The sequence below is a fragment of the Mirounga angustirostris genome, unplaced genomic scaffold (assembly GCF_029215605.1).
Source record: "Mirounga angustirostris isolate CCGP_5_RB_7025 unplaced genomic scaffold, mMirAng1.0.hap1 SCAF_8, whole genome shotgun sequence".
NCBI classification, from domain to species: Eukaryota; Metazoa; Chordata; class Mammalia; order Carnivora; family Phocidae; genus Mirounga; species Mirounga angustirostris.
In genome coordinates this window covers 111883218-111901413 of record NW_026991716.1, presented here as the reverse complement: position 1 = coordinate 111901413, position 18196 = coordinate 111883218, and the positions used below count along the sequence as shown (strand labels likewise).

The 18196-nt window shown below is 37.0% G+C and overlaps 1 protein-coding gene across 1 annotated transcript in view; it reads right to left on the bottom strand.

The window, feature by feature from the left end:
• Positions 1–330: 330 nt before the first annotated feature.
• The window catches only part of LAMA2 (laminin subunit alpha 2), a 621471-nt gene continuing 603605 nt past the window's right edge, over positions 331–18196 (bottom strand). The window contains exons 62-65 of the mRNA XM_045865518.3: positions 13073–13226; positions 10564–10694; positions 8245–8467; positions 331–696 (exon numbers count right to left, since the gene is read on the bottom strand). Of these exons, the coding sequence (XP_045721474.2) occupies positions 539–696; positions 8245–8467; positions 10564–10694; positions 13073–13226 (666 nt within the window). The 3' untranslated portion in view covers positions 331–538. The remainder of the gene's footprint in view (positions 697–8244; positions 8468–10563; positions 10695–13072; positions 13227–18196) is intronic.

The window sequence follows — 18196 nt, the reverse complement described above, 5'->3', positions numbered from 1 at the left end:
CAAAAATTTACCTTCACAAATAACATCTAAGCTCTTCTTGAGATCACTCCAAGGCATGTTGCAAATTCATTAATTTATGTCAGTTGTCTTTCATCTTTAAAATCACACAAAACAGGGTGCCTGGGTGGCTCAGTTGGTTGAGCGACTGCCTTCGGCTCAGGTCATGATCCTGGAGTCCCTGGATCGAGTCCTGCATCGGGCTCCCTGCTCGGCGAGGAGCCTGCTTCTCCCTCTAACCCTCCCCCCTCTCATGTACTTTCTCGCTCTCTCAAATAAATAAATAAATCTTTAAAAAAAAATAAAAAAAATAAAATCACACAAAACAAGCAATTATTTAGAATGAAATCATTGGTTTAATATTTATGGACTTGAGAAAACTTGAATTTAAATTCAGTCTGGGATCTGAATTAGCACCATCTGAGTACAGAAAGAATTCAATATACATGCACAAATTAGTTTTAATAACATATATAGGTAAGATATAATTGTTTTACTTGATATACTTGAAGGACCTTTCTTGGAGTTAAACTTATTTATATTAGTTGACTGGGCATGATACAGGTTGAACGCCCCATAGCTCCAGGGCCTTGGCAAAATTGACCTCCAGTGGCTTGCCCGTGCCTTTGGTGAGCCTCAGAGATCGGATGCAACCTTGAAACCTAATGTTGGTTGTCAGACCAAACTGGTTGAGGCCATCTGAAAAACAAAGCAAAAAGGGCTCAGTTTTAAAATGCAGCTTCTATGTTAAAGGTATTTTTAAAATTGTAATTCTAGTGTAAACACACAGTGTTATATTATTTTCAGGTGTACAACCTAGTGATTCAAGAATCCCATATATAACTCAGTGCTCATCAAGGTAAGTGTACTCTTAATCCTGTTCATCCATTTCACCCATGCCCCCACCCACCTCCTCTCTGATAACTATCTGTTTGTTCTCTATAGTTAAGAATCTGCATTTTTGTTTTTTGATTTGTCTTTTTTCCCTCCTTTGTGCATTTGTTTTGTTTCTTAAATTTCATATTTGAGTAGAATCATATGGTTGTTATTCTCTGACTGGCTTATTTCGTTTAGCATTATACTATCTAGATCTATCCATGTTCCTGCAAATGGCAGGATTTCATTCTTTTTTAATGGCCGAGTAATATTCCATTGTGTGTATGTGTGTGTATACACACACACACACACACACACACCCCATCTTAATCCATTCATCTATCAATGGACACTTGGGCTGCTTCCATAGTTTGGCTACTGTAAATAATGCTGCAATAAACATAGGGGTGCATATATCTCTTCAAATTAGTGTTTTCATATCCTTTGGGTATATAACAGTAGTGTGATTAGTGGATGGTTGGGTAGTTCTGTTTTTAATTTTTTGAAGAATCTCCATACTCTCTTTCCCAGCAGCCACCACCAGTTTGCAGTCCCACCAACAGGCACGAGGGTCCCTTTTACTCCACATCTTCACCAACACTTGTTGTTTCTTGTGTTTTGGGATTTTAGCCAGTCTGACAGTGTGCTAGTATCTCACTGTGGTTTTGATTTGCATTTGCCCAGTGAGAAGTGATATTGAGCATCTTTTCATGTGTCTGTTGGCCATCTGGATGTCGTCTTTGGAGAAATGTGTGTTCATGTCTTCAGCCCATTTTTTATTGGATTATTTGTTTTTTGGGTGTTGAGTTCTATCAGTTCTTTATATTTTAGATACTCTTTATTGGATATGCCATTTGTAAATATCTTCTCCCATTCAGTAGGTTGTCTTTTAGTTTTGTTGGTTGTTTGTTCTGCCGTGCAGAGCTTTTTATTTTGATGTAGTGCCAATATTTTTGCTATTGTTTCCCTTGCCTCCGGAGACAGATCTAGAAAAATGTTGTTATGGCTAATGTCAGAGAAATTACTGACTGTGATGTTTTTTAGGATTTTGTAGGTTCAAGTCTTACATTTAGGTCCTTAATCCATTTTGAGGGTTTTGTGTGTGTGTGTGTGTGTGTGTGTGTATGGTAAAAGAAAGTGGTCCAGTTTCATTCTTCTGCATGTAGCTGCCCAGTTTTCCCAACACCATTTGTTGAAGAGACTGTCTTTTCCCCACTGTATAGTCTTGCCTCCTTTGTTAAATATTAATTGACCATAAAAAGGTGGGTTTATTTCTAGGCTTTCTATTCTGTTCCATTGATCAGTAGGTCTATTTTTGTGCCAGTAGCATATTGTTTTGATGACTACAATTTTGTAATATAACTTGAAATCTGAAATTGTGATACCTCCAGCTTTGTGTTTCTTTTTCAAGATTGCTTTGGCTATTTGGAATCTTTAGTGGTTTCATATAAATTTTAGGATTATTTGAGTTCTGTGAAAAATGCAGTTGGCATTTTGATAGGGATTGAATTAAACTGAAGATTGCTTTGGGTAGTATGGACATTTTAACAATATTTGTTCTTCCAATCCATGAGCATGGAATGTCTTTACATTTGTGTCGTTTTCAATTTCTTTCATTAATGTTCTGTAGTTTTCAGAATATGGGTCTTTCGCCTCCTTGGTTAAATTTATTCCTACGTATTTTATTTTTTTGTGCAATTATAAATGGGGTTGTTTTCTCACTTTCTCTTTTGGCCACTTCATTATTAGTGTATAGAAATGCAACGGATTTTGTACATTGATTTTGTATAGTGACCTTACTGAATTCCTTATCCATTCTAGTAGTTTTTTGGTGGAGTTTAGAGTTTTCTAAATATAGGTATCATGTCATCTGCAGATAGTGAAATTTTACTTCTTCCTTACCAATTTGGATAGCTTTCATTCCTTTTATCTTACCTGATTGCTATGGCTAGGACTTCTAGTACCATGTTGAATAAAAGTGATGAGAGTGGACATACTTGTCTTGTTTTTGACCTTGGTGGAAAGCTCTCAGTTTTTCACCATTGAGTATGATGTTAGCTGTGGGTTTTTCATATATGGCCTTTATTATGTTGAGGTATGTTCCCTCTAAACCTACTTTGTTGAGGCTTTTTATCATGAATGGATGTTATACTGTGTCAAATGCTTTTTCTGCACCTATTGAAATGATTCTACAGTTTTTATCCCTTCTCTTGTTGATGTGATGTATTATACTGATTGACTTGTGGTTATTACATCAACCTTGCATCCCGGGAATAAACCCTACTTGATAGTGGTGATTTTTTAAAATGTATTGTTGGATTCAGTTTCCTAGTATTTTGTTGAGGATTTTTACAACTCTTCTCATCAGAGATATTGGCCTGCCGTTCTCTTTTTTGGTAGAGTCTTATTCTGGTTTTAGTAATCCTGGCCTCATAGAATGAATCTGGAAGTTTTCCTTCCTATTTTTTTTTTTTTTTTTTTTTTGGAATAGTTTGAGGAGAATAGGCATTAACTCTTCTTTAAATGTTTGGTAGAATTCTCCTGTGAAGCCATCTGGTCCTGGACTTTTGTTTGTTAGGAATTTTTTGATTACTGATTCAATTTCATTCCTAGTAATTGGTCTGTTCAAATTTTCTATTTCTTCCTGACTCAGTTTTGGGAGGTTTATGTTTCTAAGAATTTGTCCATTTCCTCTAGGTTGTCCAATTTGTTGGCAGTTTTTCATAATATTCTCTTACAATCCTTGGTATCTCTGTGGTGTAAGTTGTTATTTCTCTTTCATTTCTGATTTTGAGTTGTTTTTTTTTTTTAATCTGACTAGAGGTTTATCAATTTTGTTGATCTTTTCAAAGAACCAGCTCCTGGTTTCATTGATCTGTTCTATTTTTTTTTTTAAGTTTCTATTTCATTTATTTCTGTCATAATCTTTATCATTTCTTTTCTTCTGATTTTGGGTTTGTTCTTTTTCTAGTTCCTTTGGGTGTAAGGTTATGTCATTTTTTTGAGATTTTTTCTTGATTCTTGAGATAGGCCTGTATTGCTATATACTTCCTTCTTAGGACCACCTTTGCTGCATCCCAAAGATTCTGGACCATTGTGTTTTTATTTTCATTTTTCTCCATTTATTTTTTGATTTCTTGGTTGACCCATTCATTGTTTAGTAGCATGTTATTTAACCTCCATGTATTTATGGTCTTTCCAGACTTTGTCTTGTGGTTGATTTCTAGTTTCAATGCATTTTAGTCAGAAAAGATGTATGGTATGACTGGGACCTTTTTAAATTTTTTGAGACTTGTTTTGTGGCCTAATATGTGATCTATTCTAGAGAATATTCCATGTGCAATTGAAAAGAATGTGTATCCTGCTGTTCTGGGATGGAATGTTCTGAATATATCTGTTAAATCCATCTGGTCCACTATGTCATTCAAAGCCACTCTTCATTGATTTTCTACTTAGATGACCTGTCCATTGATGTAAGTGGAGTGTTAAAGTCCCCCACTGTTATTGCATTATTATCAATTAGTTCCTTTACATTTATTATTAACTTTTTAATGTATTTGGGTGCATAAATATTTACCATTGTTATATCTTCTTGTTGGATTGTCCCTTTAGTATCATATAGTATCCTTCTTTGTCTCTTGTTACAGTCTTTGTTTTAAAGTCTATTTTGTCTGATATAAGTATTGCTACTCTGGCTTTCTTTTCACATCCATTTGCATGATAAGTGTTTCTCCATCCCCTCACTTTTGATCTGCAGGTGTCTTTAGGTCTCAGATGAGTTTCTTATAGGCAGCATATAGATGGGTCTTGTTTTTTTATCCATCCTGTCACCTGATGTCTTTTGACTGGAGCATTTAGTACATTTTCATTCAAAATAATTATTGATAGGTATGTATTTATTGCTATTTTGTTATTTGTTTTGTGGTTGTTTTTGCAGATCTTCTCTTTTCACTTCTTCCCTTGCTTTAGTGATATACTTGGATTCTTCTCTTTTTCTGTTTTGCATATCTATTAGTGGTTTTTGATCTAGTTACATAGGATTGTATATAACAACTTCTGCATGTGGCAGTCTATATTCAACTGATGGTCACTTAAGTTTAAACCCATTTTTTATTCCTCTCCTCCCCACATTTTAGGTATATGGTGTCATACTTTACATCCTTTTATTTTGTGAGTCCTTTGACTGATTTTTACAGATACACTTATTTTTACTGCTTTGTGCTTCCTACTTTTTTTACTCTGATTTATGATCTTTCCTTTCCACTCCAAGAGTCCCATTTGACATTTCCTGGAGGGCTGGTTTTGTGGTCATGAACTCCTTTAACTTTTGTTTGGGAAACTCTTTATCTCTCCTATTATGAATAAAAGCCTTACTGGGTATAATGTTCTTAGATGCAAATTTCTTTCCTTTTAGCACTTTGACTATATTATTCACTACCTTCTGGCTTGCAAAGTTCCTGCTGAAAAATCTGCTGATAGCCTTGTGGGATTTCCCTTGTATGTAACTATTTTCTTTTCTAATGCTTCTTTTAAATTTTTCTTTTTATCACTATGTGTTTTAATGTGGACTCCTTGGGTTGATTTTGTTGGGGATCTTTGTGCCTCCTGGATCTGAATTTCTGTTTCCTTCCCCAGGTCTAGAAAGTTTTCAGCTATTATTTCTTCAAATAAATGTTCTGCTCCCTTTTCTCTCTGTTCTTCTGAGATCCCTATAATGTGAATGTCCTTATGCTTGATGGAGTCACTGAGTTCTCTAAGTCTATTCTCATTTTGCACAATTTTTTTCTCTCTCACCTGCTCAGGTTGATTACTTTCCATTACTCTGTCCTCCAAGTCGCTGATGTGTTCTTCTGCTTCCTCTAATTTGCTATTTATTCCATCTAGGGTACTTTTAATTTCAATTATTGTGTTCTTCATGTCTGATTGGTTCTTTTTTTTATCTTTGTTAAGGGTCTCATTGATGTTCTCCACTCTTTTCTCAAGTCCAGTGAGTACTTTATGATCATTACTTTAAATTCTCTATCAGTCATATTACTTATCTATATTTCACTTAGGTCTCTTGCTGTAATTTTGTCCCATTCTTTCATTCATTTGGGACGTTTTCCTCTGTCTCCTTATTTTGTCTCTCTGTATTTTTTTCTCTGTGTTAAGAAAGTCAGCTAAGTCTCTTGCTCTTAAAAGTAGTGGGTGGGTATGCACTTTTAAGAAGGCAGAGCTGGTCACCTGCCAGAGGGAATGTGCCTCTGCCACTGCGACCAGACCAATCTGCAAAATGCACATGATCAAGGTGCACATGCCCTTTGTGGGAGGTGACAGCCCGCTGCTGCTGGCATGGAGGCCCTGCAAAGCATGAGGTTGGGAGATGCAGTTTTGTCAAGGTTTGTGCTGGTCTTTGGAGGTAGGGAAGCCACAGAGCCAGGTCTGAAGCATGTGGGGCTTGGTGTAAGCAAGTTAGGTAATGAATGTTGGGACTGCACTGGTTTCTGCAGGTGGCTTTGTGTTTGTGCTGGGAGGCAGGGGAGGGAAATAGCACCTGCTGGCTTCTTTGTTCCTGGAGGAGTCTCCTAGCAATCTCTGTCTTTCTGGGACAGTAAATAACTCCCTCCTCTATACCCCAGTTGTTTTTTTTAAATTGCTGCTTCTCTGCTGCTTCTCCACAGGCTGTTTGTTGTGCTCTCTCTTTATGGGGACTCAGTCTCTTATCATCCTTCCGGCTCTCCCAGAGTCAAGTCTGCTGATTTTTAACATTCCAGGCTTTAAGTCCTGCTGGTGGTGGTAAGAACTGACAAAATTTGGCCTCTCTGGTTTTCAAAGCCAGGTGTTATAGGGATTTGTCTTCACCATGCAGACTCCCCAGTGTGATAGTGTATTTCTCTCCTCTCTTCACACCTGTGGCTCCCTCACTTCTGCCAATGGCCTATAGTCCTTTAGCTCCTCACTGCATCTGCACCCTCCCTACCCTCTTCAATGTGGCCTCTTCTCTACATTTAGTTGTGGAGTTTTTTCTTCCTGTCTTCTGTTCATTTTCTGGGTTATTTACACCGATGTGTGTGTTATCTACTTGTGTCTGTGGGACAAGGTGAGCTTAGAGTCCTCTCTGCCATCTTCTCTGAAAGTTTTTTAAGAGAATGTTTTGAAGTCGGCTGCTTTAAGTTAGTGATTTTGTTCTTAGCTTTGCTAACAGTTATAGTATTTCTATAGTTATGTATTCTGAAATCTGGAGACCTGTAGAAATTATACATTTTAAGATAGCAATTTGGTTTGGAATGAACAAATTTATAGCTGTGATATATTATGGAATTTAATGAAAGAATTCAGTTGACCAAATACTTTACTGAATTAATTAGGACATGGGCTTTTAATGGTGACTTTATTACTTTTTTACATTGTAAAAATACATCCCCCAAGGTTAAGTTGGTTGAAAACTCACACAAATTTTGTTGTTGTTAAGAAGACACTCCATTCTTTCAGCAGGCCTTGTAGGTGCTAACTAGGATCCCATTTCATAGACCGTGAATGGAGAAATACATTACCTTCTTCATAGTATTTTGGGGGTTATCCTGATTGAAGCAGAAGTAGGTTCTTTTCAAACTTAGAAGCAACTTTGGAAAAAGGAGCTGTGAATTGGTCCCCATTGCTCCTATATCTTTTCCTCCATTAATGACTGCTGAATATATATTTTGCTTGTTTTGTTAAGCAGAGGAGCTTTACATAAATGGGAATGACAGTTTCTCTTGCCAAAATGCTGAAAGACCATTCCAAGAGTGTGTTATTACAGTATTTATAAAGAGGCAGTTGGGTTATTTCTCATCAAGTTGGGCACTCTTGTTTATGGGCACTTTAGGTAACTCTCTGTGGTTTACATGCTATACTTAATGTGCTGAATGGGGATTTTGAATGCAGATTTATTGCTTGGGTTTCTTTGTAATATAAATATAAACTCTATAATCTAAGGGGGAAATTAGCTTGTTTAACCCAATGATTTCCAGAACTTGAGGAAATAAGTTCCATTACATTTTATGATTCCTTTGGTATATTAATTTTCAAAAAATCAGAAAGAACACTAACTCTGGCCTTCATTGCTGTTAAATGCCTCATATCTTTTATAAGCCAAATTCATTTCCTCTAGCCCCCATCTCCCCAAGAATGAAACTTTGGGGGCTATCATGTAAAGTTCAGTCCCATGTGGTCTATATAAGTAGTATGCTCATTTTACACCCTGGAAATTTCAGGTAAGGTGTTATTTATGGGAGTAGATTCTAAAGCTAAGAAGTATACTTAAGCACACATTCTTGGACATATTTACAGAAATATAAATATTTTAAATCCAATAACAGCAAAGAAATTCTTGCTGGAGTAGATAAGGCTTACCTGGGAAACCACCAACAAACACAGGGTCATTTGTATCAGCTGATGTAGATGCTTGGTTTGGGCTCTGGGCTTCCGCCTGATTCCCATCTACTGTTAGCTCAATGCGGTGTTTGATCTTGTTGGCTATGACTTTATGCCACTTTCCATCACACAAATGCCCTGGGATCCCAGCATCATAGACAGCAGTGAATCGGCCGGCGCCATTGTCCACATGGAACATAAGCTAGAAAGCAGGAAATTGAACAGTCACAGATGGTTTCATTAGAAAGGTATCATGGTGGTTCACATAGCAAAAATTGTTTTTAGGGGAGTCATCAGCTAGAATAGCTAGAAATGAACATATCTGGGCATTTTAAAAATTAAAAAGAAATGTTGACAGAAATTAAAATACAAATTTAATAACCAGGAGTCACAACGTATGTTCTTTGCTTCTAGGCATTGGCGGGGGCAAAAGGCAAGATGTGTGAGACTCTTAATAATTCTGCTTTCAGAAACTGTGACATATAATTTGAGGCTAGCTGACAAAAAAAAAAAAAGACCTCAAATGCACAGGGACAAATCCTACCATAGATCTTTATAGAGTGTGAGAGTTCTTAGTGAACCTTATAAAATTTCTTAAAAGATGTTTAGAGTGATTCATTCGTTCGAATTACAAATTCATTTTAGAGGATTATTGGTTTTTTTAAAATGTAAGCTTTTGATGTTTTAATTGCATGTATTCTTTTTTTCCTTCATGGATTCCATTTTATATGCAGGATTGAGAATAACATCAATTACTTTCCTGGGCAGGCTTCATGTCAATGGTGCCAAAGACTTTGAGCCAGGAGGCCAGTTACATTCTTAACAATGAAAAATTTAGATTGGAAGTTCATGTCTAAATGAGAAAAATCTGTTTTCAGTAACATGGCACAGTCCCTGAAATTTGAGATGACAGAATTCTTTTGAAGCTGATGAAGGAAAGAAACATATTGAAACATTAAAAACAGTCTGGCAACACATTTGACAAGGTAAAAGAAAAGACATAGGGGCTTTAAAAAGAGGACAAACTGCAATAGGTGAAAAGTTTGTAAACTAAATGGTGACATAAAGATTAAGATTTTACTATATTGGGTGGAGTTTGTAATAGCAGGACTTGGTGAGAAATACACATGCATTGTATTGGAACTTGATACCCCAACAAATCGCTAGTAACAGTGGTTATAAGCAGGTGATGAAATGAAGCTTCCTCCAGCAAGATGTACTGAACGTGTTTGAAAATCTGGCCAAGCCATTAACTATTGCGTATCCCCTTTTTTGCCTCTGTACTCCTGGATCTTTTTGCTTTATTGCCTTTGATGATGGTTTGAAGACAAGAGGGGGAGAGGAGGCAACAGAAAGCATATTTGAGGTTACTATGTGGTCTTTCTTCTTGGGAGGCTGCAACACTGTATGAGTGGAAATATGACCAGTGATGAAGTATGATTCCTCTTTAAGAGCCAGATAGAAAATTTGGGTAACTTCTTGCTTTGCCTGCTTCTTTACCTGCTGCCTGTACTACAAAGTACATACACAGGTCATTTTGTTGCAGGATGCTGTTCATAGGCAGGCAGGGACTGGAGAGGTGTTTAGAATTAGCTTATCCATTGTAAGCAAATTGACAAAATTTATTATACTAATATAAATTTAGTATAAATCTGAACTTTTTTTTATTTTTTTTAAAGATTTTATTTATTTATTTGAGAGAGAGAATGAGAGACAGAGAGCACGAGAGGGAAGAGGGTCAGAGGGAGAAGCAGACCCCCCGCTGAGCAGGGAGCCCGATGCGGGACTCGATCCCGGGACTCCAGGATCATGACCTGAGCCGAAGGCAATCACTTAACCAACTGAGCCACCCAGGTGCCCAAATCTGCACTTTTTAAAAAATGGTATCAGGATGCTTTTAAATAAACATTGAGCAGCTGATAGGTCAGCTGGCCACCTTGACTTCTGAGAACTGCCTACCGTGTTAGAAGAGGCAAAGACTGATTTTAGACAATCCAGTCCCCCTCCTCTTTTTTCCATTGGAATCTATAGTTTTATATACAGTGTATTCATGTACTTTGAGCAACACAGTAAGAGTTTGAGATCTAAAACCCTTTGGCCTATTATTTGTCAACACAAGTGGCTTACTGTAGAATTAGCACATTTAAAGTTTACACTGGTCTACAGAGTAAATATGTTGAAAACACACAATCTGGTTTCTCCCAACAAAGAATACAGTAGGGCTTCACAATAGAGGTTCTTACATATGAACAACACCATCATAAGGAAATCAGAAATAGTTAGAAAACTGACACTCACCTTTTCATCAATCATTTCAATACCCATCCCATCCATTTTCTGACTGCTGATTCCCAGAAGAACTCCAGTGGTTCTAGTTGTGCGGAATTCAAATTCTACAAGAAGGTCCAATCCCACTTTGAACCCACCAACTGTAAAATGAAGATTTTTTTTTTAAATTACGGATTAGAGTTTAGGGATTGTTAATCAAATTTGTACAATGCAATGGTTTAGATTTCAGTTCAGATATTAGTCAATTATAGTAAGTTCCAGACTCTCTTATGGCCCATACTTCCACCATTGTATCATATAACACACTTTATAGTTATTGCTTATTTTCTTGGTCGCCTTCTCTCCTAGCATGTAAGTTCTGGGAGGGCAATTTTATTCCTGTGCCTACCAAAGTATCTGGAACACAGGGAGGTTTAATACATAGTTGTTGAGTGAATAAATAAATGGATGACCCCACACTGAGATTAACTTAAAGAATCTCATAGCAATGTATGGTTATGTTGGAAGTCTTACTGTTAGATTAAGTCAAGCATTTCAGTGATTATTCAGTAAGATTTTACTAGGCCACTCGAAGATTACTGTGCCACAGTGATCTGAAAGGATTCAAAAGTTCCCATTTTATTAATAAAGAAAGGAATTGCAAGCACAATTTTGAAGGAAGAGAATCTGGGACATAGATTTTTCCAGTTCACCCAGGTAAGATTTTTCTATAATTTCTTATATTTGATGCATTAATTTATTTACTCTTTCAGGGAATATTTAAGACATGCCTCTTAGAAGTAAAGCCATTCATTAAGAGCGGGCTAGACCACATTGACTGCATGGAGTACTAGGGAAGAACTCATGGAAATTTTCTGCATGTCTTCTATTTATTAGGCAAGACATAAGTGCTATGTGTAACCACCATTGTCTCCAGTGAAGGGTAATGTCTGTTATGTGAAAAACTTATTGTTCCACTCAGAGCCTTGATGGGTTTAGATGTGCACAGGTGGATTCGGAGCAGATTTTAAGAGAAAAAGAAGCTGAATTGTTCTGCAAAATAAAACAGAAAGTGCTTGTTTTTGTCCCTGAAAGGGAGAAGAAGAAAGGAACAACATGAAACAGTTCAGCTGAAGACAGAGTGAAGTGGCCAGTAAAAGCCATGGTGATCAGGTGGCTGACAAGTTTTTAAGGACAAGGATGTTAAAGGTTTAATTGAAGTTGTATGTTTCCAGTGATGTAAGCTTTTCTAAAAAGTCTTAAATAGATTGTATTTCACTGTCTGTTGAGGGGATGGCAGGAGTTGTTAGAAATTGGGGAAGTGGCTCATTTTCTGGTCCAGTTTGATCCAGAACCAAAAGAGCCCAGGCAGAATGGCAAGTCAGTATATCAACTGCAGAAGCTGAAGCTTGCCATCAAATTTGACCAAGAGAATGCCAGCCATCTGTGAATTTGCAGAAATCTTGGGGAAGGCTATGGATTTTCACTGCATGTGGAATTTCGGACTCATCATTACCCCCAGTGTTTTAATGTTTAACATATCCTTTGTTTATCTGTTTTCTGCCTCTGCTGTAGGTGAAATTTCCCACCTCTACTCTTTGTTCGAGGGCCCTGCCCCTCCATCTCTGAAAACTTTTGCATGTGAGTATTCATCTCACCTTTTAAATCCTAGCTCAAATGTCAATTCCAGATTTCCCCAATCAAAATTAATTTTTCTTCTAAATATCCACAGAACCTTGCTTGTATGTCTTTTATAGTTTTAAATATATTTTACTTACCTTCTTGTGATTTCTGAACACACCGATTCTTACCTATTGATAGTATATTTTTGAAGGAAGGAATGACAACTTCTATATATTGTGTGCACATTTATTCTTTTTTAAAAAACAAATGCATGTATCTATGGTAACCCTAAGACTGAATAGTCTATCCTAAAGTATGTTAATGTCTTTTTTTGTATTATATAGAAGTTATTTCATATTTTTTCCCAAACTGTACATTTACTATCAGTGATCCAAACCTGCTCTGGAGATGTTCACTAGAAGGTGCAAATCCTTAAAGAAAGTCAGGGAAAAGTACCAGTCATCATCACCATCAATGAGAAATGGGCACCAGTATGTGTGTATTGGGTGTATGAGTGGGAGATCACGACATGAAGTCTTACAAGGAATTGAAGAGAGGAAGAAAGAAAAATGCTATCTCATCTTCAGAAAGGTAGACAGGGAAAACTGGAATGTAGATAAATTACACATATAAATATATGGACCTTCTTTTGGAATTAAATTTATTTTGCTGTTATTGATCTCTAGGGGAGATGAAATAAACTCTCCAAATAGCCTTTTACTCTACTTTTTCTATTAGTTTGCTTCAGGATCAGATACATTAATCTTTGACGTTTTTTATTCTATACATTTTTATTTTTGGTTTAAGTGAAGTATACTAATTTAATAAATCCAGGACTTTTATTTTCCCATACAAGCAAGAAGTTAATATTGGTACCTGCTTAATATTCAACAGGAAGAAAATGGGAGTGCCTCACCTGCTTTGGCAAAACCTGTTCCATCAAAATATGTTCCTTTCTGAGCATTAGCAAAACATGTTCCAACATGGAAGCTGGAGGTTGGCTGTTCAAGATCAACAGGGGCCTCCACCATCTGAAAATTCCTGATGCAGCCATCAATGCTGTAGGTCACCTAAATATTCAGGTCAGAAAAAAACAAATATCAGGTTTTACCAGAACTTTGCCTTTATATGGAATTCAGTAATTTGTGGGGATGCTCTGTGCTTGCAATCATTGGCCAGTTATCTTAAGGTAGTCCCCAAACTACCCGGATCTGTGCTGTCACCCCGAGCTCCACACAATGGGTGCAGAGAATTCTGTGTTGTGCTTCTCAAGTAAGATGTATCTAGCTTGTTTTGATATTCTAAATAGTGCATACTGTGTCTCTAACAGGACCGCTAGTTTGGCAGAATTATGTGCTCCATGTGAATATCGTAACTTTTAATTAGTTCCTTATGCTGGTTCTGGTCCAAGATGGTGTGATGTAGGAAGATCCTGAACTCACCTCCATGGACACACTAAATCTATACCTATTTATAAAGCAGTTCCTCCTGAAGAAGAGTTGAAAGATGACTGAATAGCACAACAAAAGGTAAAGAGAATGGCAAGAGACACGGCAGTGAAGGGAACCTCCGCCCCCAACACTATGAACAACAATGGGGAGGGATAGTACTGAAGGACTGAGAGCAGATTCATCTGACTTAGGGCACAGAAAAAGAGCAACTAATACATAAAAGGTTCAGCCCTCAAACTCTGCCAAATGGCAGGGGAGCTGCTGGAACTCTCTGGGTCAGATGGGCTGGTGAGAGCCATGATTTATCTTCCCCCTCCACCTTGATAGCACGGACCACAGCAGGGTCCAGCTTCTGGCCTATTGCCTCAGGAAGCCCCAGGCCCCTAGCTCGCACGAGCCCCAGCTGTCCCACCCAGGTGACCCCAGGGTGGTACACACTGAGACACCCCTGGTCAGTGCTCCCTCTAGCTCCAGCCATCACAGCAAGGTGACACAGGAGCAAAGCATGCTGGAACACTCCAGGCCTGCACTACCTCAGCTCCAAATGGCATGCTAGGGCAACCCTGGTGCAGAGCACTCCAAGATCTCCTGACTGATGCCTGAGTGAGCATCATCAGGGTGCTCCCTGCACTGAGTGCCCCAGGAACCTCCAGGCCATGCCTGACTCAGTTCCAGCTGTTCCACCAGGGCACCCCCCATGGGGAGCACCCCAGGACCCTCCAGCCTGCATCAGCTTCAGCTGTCCTGCCAGAGTACCCCCGGTGCAAAAAGCCTCAGGACCACCCAGCACAGGCCCAGTGCAGTTCCAGCACAGAGTGCCCTGTGACCCTCAGCCCATGCCAGCCAGCAAGCGTCACCAGGCACACACAGTCCGCACAGGGGATGACCATACATAAGACCACTCCTTACAATTTAGGAGAAGTAGCTGTTCCAAAACACAGAAAGTCAAGCAAAATGGGGAGACAAAGAAATATGTTCCAAATAAAAGAACAAGACAAAACTTCAGAAAAAGAACTAAATGAAACAGAAATAAGCGATAGGCCTAATAAAGAGTTTTAAATAATGATTGTAAAGATACTCACTGGACTGGAGAGAAGAGTGGAAGAACTTAGTGAAAACTTCAACAAAGAGACAGAAAATATAAAAAGGACCAAATCAGTTTTGAAGACTACAATAACTGAAATGAAAAATACGCTAGAGGGAACAACAGTAGATTAACAGATGCAGAAGAACAGATCAGTGATCTGGAAGATGGTAATGGAAAGCACCCAAGCTGAACAGCAAAAAGAAAAAAAGAACTTTTAAAAAAATGAGGATAGGTTAAGGGATCTCTTGGACAACATTAAGCAAATAAACATTTGCATTATAGGGGTGGCAGAAAACTTCCTTAACCGAGGAAAGGAAATAGACTTACAGGTTCAAGAAGCACAGATAGTTCTAGACAATAATTAAAATGCCAAAGATTAAAGATAAACAGAGAATTTTTAAGAGGAGCAAGAGAGAAGCAAAGGTATGTACTAGGGAAACCCCATGAGTCTATCTGCTGATTTTTTAGTGGGAATTTTGCAGGCCAGAAGGGAGTGACATGATATATACAAAGTGGGGAAAGAAAAATAAAACTTATAACCAATAATATTCTACTGAGCAAGATTACCATTCAGAATTGAAGGAGAGATAAAGTTCATCATCACTGAAGTGGCCTTACAAGAAATGTTAAATGGACTACTTTAAAGGGTAAGGCCACAATTAGATGTAAGAAAACTATGAATAAAAAGATGTAAAATATGACAACATAGACAAAAAATGTGGAGGGAGGAGTAAATATGTTCTTTTAGAATGTGTTTGAATGTAGGGTGATCACTATAGACTGCTATGTACTTAGATATTGTATGTGAACTTCATGGTAACCACAAACCCCAAACATTTAATAGATACACAAAAAGAGAAAGAAAGCCAGCCATGACACTACAAAGAGTGAGTCATCAGCCACAAAGAGAGCAAAAGAAGGAACAGAGAAGAACTACAAAAACGAGAAAGCAATTAACAAAATGGTATTAAGTACATACTTAACAATTATGTTAAATGTAAATGATCTAAATGCTTTAATCAAAAGACATAGAGTGGTAGAATGGGTAAAAAAACAAGACCCATCTATCTGCTTTATACAAGACACTCACTTCAGACCTAGAGACACTGAAGGGATGGAAAGAGCTATACAGTGCAAATAGAAGAGAAAAAAAGCCAGGGCAGCAGTATCTATATTAGACAAAATAGATTTTAAAACAAAGACTAACAGGAGACAAAGAAGGGCATTACACAGATAAGGGATCAACCCAGCAAAAAGATATAACAATTGTAAATATCTATGCACCCAACATCACAGCACCTAAATACAAAAAGCAGATATTAACAGACATAAAAGGAGAAATTGACAGCAATACAATAATAGTAGGAGACTTTAATACCCTACTTACATCAAAAAATACATCATCCAGGATGAAAATCAACAGGAAAATAACAAATATATACAGAACATTGCATCTCAAAACAACAGAATACACATTCTTTTTAAGTGCAAATGAAATATTCTCCAGGATAGATCACATGTTAGGCCACAAAATATGACTGAAGAAGACTGACATCATCTGCATCTTTCCTGGCCACATGGTTTAAACTGGAAAGCAATCAAGAAAAAAAACTAGAAAAAATACAAATATGTGGACACTAAATAGCATGCTACTAAACAACCAATGGATCACTGAAGAAATTAAAAATGAAAATACAATGGACACAGCGAAATCAGTTCTAGGAGGGAAATTTATACCAATTTATAGGTCTACCTCAAGAAACAAAAATCTCAAGTAAATGACCTAACTTACATATAAAGTAACTAGAACAAATGTGAACAGAAGAATGGAAATAATAAAGATCTGAGCAGAAATAAATGAAAGAGACAAAAACAATAGAAAAGATCAATGAAACCAGGAGCTGGTTCTTTGAAAAGATAAACAAAACTGATAAACCTTTAGCTGGACTCCTCACGAAAAAAAAAGGACTCAAATAAAATCAGAAATGAAAGAGAACAACTGGTACCACAGAAATACAAAGGATTATAAGAGAGTACTATGAAAAATTATATGCCAACAAATTGGACAATCTAGGGAAATGGATAAATTCCTAGAAATATACAATCTTCCAAAACTGAATTAAGAAGAAATAGACAATTTGGAGAGACCAATTGCTAGTAACAAAATTGAATGTGTAATCCAAAACTACCAACAAAGTCTTAGACCAGGTGGCTTCACAGGTGAATTCTACCAAACATTTAAAGAAGAGTTAATACCTATTCTCCTCAAACTATTCTAAAAAGTAGAAGAGGAAGGAAAGTTTTCAAAAACATTCTATGAGGCCAGCATTACCTTGATACCTAAACCAGACAAAGATACCACACAAAAAAGGAGAACTTCAGGCCAGTATCTCTGATGAACATAAAAGCAAGAAATCCTCAATAAAAATGTTAACAAACTACATTCCACAATATATTAAAAATACAATCAAGTAGGACTTATTCTGGGGATGCAAGAATGGTTCAACGTTCAAAAATCAGCATATACTACATTTAACACAACGGAGAATAAAAATCATATAATCTTCTCAATAGATGCAGAAAAAACATTTGATAAAATTCAACGTTTGTTAATAAAAACTCTTAACAAGGTGGATTTAGAGGGAACATACCTCAACATAATAAAGGCCATATATGAAAAACCCAGAGCTAACATTATACGCAATGGTGAAAAACTGAGCTCTTCTCTAAGATCAGGAACAAGACCAGAAAGTCCACTCTTGACACTTTTATTCAACATAGTACTGAAAATCCTAGCCACAAGCAATCAGACAAATAAAAGGTGTCCAAACTGGTAAGGAAAGAGTTAAACTGTTAAACTGTAACTGCTTGCAAATCACATACCATACATAGAAAAACCTTAAAGACTCCACCAAAAAATTATTAGAAGAAATGAATTCAGTAAAATTACAGGACACAAAATTAATACCTAGAGATTGATTGCATTTTTATATACTAATAAAAAAGTAGCAGAAAGAGAATTTAGAAAACGACTCCATTTATAATTACACCAAAAAGAATAAAATACCGGGGAATAAACTTAACTGAGGAGCTAAAAGACCTGTACTCTAAAATCTGTAATGCATTGATGAAAGAAATTGAAGATGACACAAATGGAACGATATTCCATGCTCATGGATTGAAAAATTAATACTGTTAAGTAAATATTGTTAAAGCAGTCTACAGATTCAGTGCAATCCCTGTCAAAATACCAAGAGCATTTTTCACAAAAGTACGACAAATAATACTAAAATTTACTGTATGGGACCACAAAAGACTCCAAATAGCGAAAGCATTCTTAAGAAGGAAGAACAAAGCTGGAGGTACCACAATTCTAGATTTCAAGGAAACTACAAAGCTTTAGTAATCAAAACAGTATGATACTGGCACAAAAATAGACATGTAGTGCAATGGAAAAGAATAGAGATCCCAGAAATAATACCACACTTATATGGTCATTTAA